The sequence below is a fragment of the Anneissia japonica genome, unplaced genomic scaffold, assembly GCF_011630105.1.
Source record: "Anneissia japonica isolate Jap-2015-1 unplaced genomic scaffold, ASM1163010v1 scaffold287829_len2072220_cov186, whole genome shotgun sequence".
Lineage (NCBI taxonomy): Eukaryota > Metazoa > Echinodermata > Crinoidea > Comatulida > Comatulidae > Anneissia > Anneissia japonica.
The window spans coordinates 2,038,431-2,041,089 of NW_022716075.1; the positions used below are offsets into that span (position 1 = coordinate 2,038,431).

The window sequence follows — 2,659 nt, forward strand, 5'->3', positions numbered from 1 at the left end:
ATCGCATTAATGCAGGAATCTGTTTCGAGGAAGTGAGCTAGCTCCAAATGAACTGCTCTACTGGTCATGCAGCAGGTAAATATAACGCCGTACCTTTTAATAATGCTTCTAGCTCGTTTCACTTCGAAAGGGCCAAAATAATCCATTCCAACATTACTGAATGGAGGCTCTTCTGCGCACAGTCTTTCAGATGGCAGATTAGCCATCTTCTGTTCCTCCATTGGTGCCTGATATCTCCTATAGGTGACACACCTCGAGGTAATACTCTTGATGTGTGCAGGTGCTCCAATAATCCAATAGCTAGGACAGATCTTTGCCAGGATTGCATTCTTTCCCGATGCCCTACTGATTGATGGACATCTTTAAGAATTAGACGTGAAATGGGTACGACTTCGGTAGTAATATTTGATGTTTTGACTCAAAATTGAGATTTGCTCTTTGAAGCCGACCACCAACACGAAGCACCTCATCTACTAGAATAGGGTCAAGCTTCCTCAAAGTTGACGATTTCTTTATTTAGTGTGAGCCATTTGCTTGACCTCTACAGGCCTCTTGCCAGTGTTGTCTTTGAACATACTGAACTAAAGCCCTTTCTGCTCTCCAAAGATCATCAGCAGTTAGCTGCTTTAACTTATATCCTTTTCTGACCTTAGCCAAACGTTCTTGTTCTACTTCAAACATATGAAAACGTACTACTGGATCTGACTCTTGACTTTCTAACTTTGTTATCAACGTTTTACGTGCTTCCACACGTGATTTTAAATTCTTGATTCTATTTAACAACCACGCAATGGCTTTCTTGAGCCTATGCCAGTCACAATAATACTCTAGTGCTTTGTCAATCAAGCTTTCATATCTCTCAACTGTAGACATGACATCAACACTGCACTTTACGTCAGGGTCATCTTCTGCCAAGGTGCCTGGGTTATCCACTTGCTGAAGCCACTCTGACTCTGGTCTGGATAATAAGAAAGAAGGTCCTTTGAACCAAAGTTTGCATTGAAGGAACTTCTTCACAGGTAAACCACGTGAAGCACAATCTGCTGGGTTTTCTTTAGTGTTCACATATTTCCACTGCTTCAAACTTGAACCATCTCTGATAACAGCTATGCGGTTTGCCACAAAGGTCTGGAATCTTGAAGTATCATTTTTTAAATACTTTAGTACCGTCATGCTGTCTGTCCAATAGCAGATGTCATCTAGCTTGTAATCCAGCTCATTCACTATCATTTTACCAAGTTTTTTCGCAGCAGTCAATTCCATTCTCGGAATTGTCATTTTCTTTAATGGGGCCACTCTAGCTTTACCTATTACCAGTGAGTAATATGTTCTTCTTTAATATCAAAACGTATATATGCGGCAACACCGTATCCCAAATCACTCGCATCAGCAAAAATATGAAGCTGGCAGTTGTCAACATCGCCGAAACCAGGTGGCTTATAACATCTATCGATTTTAATATTATCAAGTTCCACTACTTCATCTAGCCACTGATTCCAACGTCTCTGTTCTTCTCCCTGAATTTCCTCATCCCAGCCGACATTACGTCGACAGAGGCTTTGCAGAAGCACATTTGCTCTTAACAAAAATGGTGCAGCTATGCCAATGGGGTCATAAACAGAACTAGAAATGGATAATATTTCACGCCTTGTTGCAGGACGTATCTGTACGTTGGTCTTAAACCTCAAGTTCTTCTTTCACCAACCAGTACACACCCAAGGCTCTTTCACTTGGAATTTCCTGTCATTCTAACTGCAACTCTTGGATGTCCTTTGCCGTTTCTGATACTGGTATTGACTGCAACACCCCATAGTTATTGGATACCCACTTTGTAAGTCGGAATCCACCCTCTTTGCACAATGATGTGGTACTCTCCATGACCAGCGGAAGCAGGGGGGGGGGACCGGGGGCCCGCCCCCCCCCCCACTTTTTGGCGAAAAAATATATGTCTGGAGATTTTTGTATGATCGGAAATGCAAAAAAATAAGAAGGGAAGAAGGAGGAAAAGGATGGGAAAGAGAATGTTTATCCAGTACCCAACCTAGTTACATTTTCTCGCAATTCACATTGGCGGATCTGGGGAAGGGGGGCATGGGTCCTGACCCCTCCCTTGGGCAGCAAAAAAGAGGAAAAAGAAAAGAATTCTAAACCTATCTTTTCAGGACCCGTGAGCTGACTTTTTTTTTTCTTCTTTTTTTAATTTTTGTTGCTATTGGAGAATTAGAATTTTTTGAAGAACATAAAATTCATTAAAACACACTTCAAATGTCGGGAAAGCTCAATTCCCGCCATCTAGGAATCAAAATTTTCCCGGGAGAGAACCCCCGGACCACCCTTTCTTTTTGGGATTTATCGATTCATGGAAAAAAAATACGCATGCAACTACTCATTTGTTGATGTATGTATACACACATAAAATGAAAAATGAGAAAAATTTACCTGACCTTTTTCAAGAGGGGAAAACCTTGAATTTTGTAGAAATTTAAAAGGCATTTCAGAAGTCGAAAAGCTCATCTCCCGCCATCTAGAAATCAAAATTTTTCCGGGGGAACCCGGACCCCCTTTATCTTTGGAGTTCATTGATTAATTGAATCATTTTCAAGGGGGGGGGGGGGGAACCTTGAATTTTGAAGAATTTAAAAGTCGTTAAAAAAAAACC

The 2,659-nt window shown here is 41.2% G+C and overlaps 1 protein-coding gene across 1 annotated transcript; it reads right to left on the reverse strand.

Moving 5' to 3' along the window:
* Window positions 1-516: 516 nt before the first annotated feature.
* LOC117109568 lies at window positions 517-1,263 on the reverse strand. Its single transcript, XM_033251936.1, has one exon. It carries the CDS (start codon window positions 1,261-1,263, stop codon window positions 517-519), a length of 747 nt encoding a protein of 248 aa, XP_033107827.1.
* Between the last annotated feature and the right edge of the window lie 1,396 nt (window positions 1,264-2,659).

What these genes read in the sequence shown, in the direction of transcription:
- LOC117109568 (XM_033251936.1), bottom strand. Translation starts at nt 1,263, where the DNA reads ATGGAATTGACTGCTGCGAAAAAACTTGGTAAAATGATAGTGAATGAG.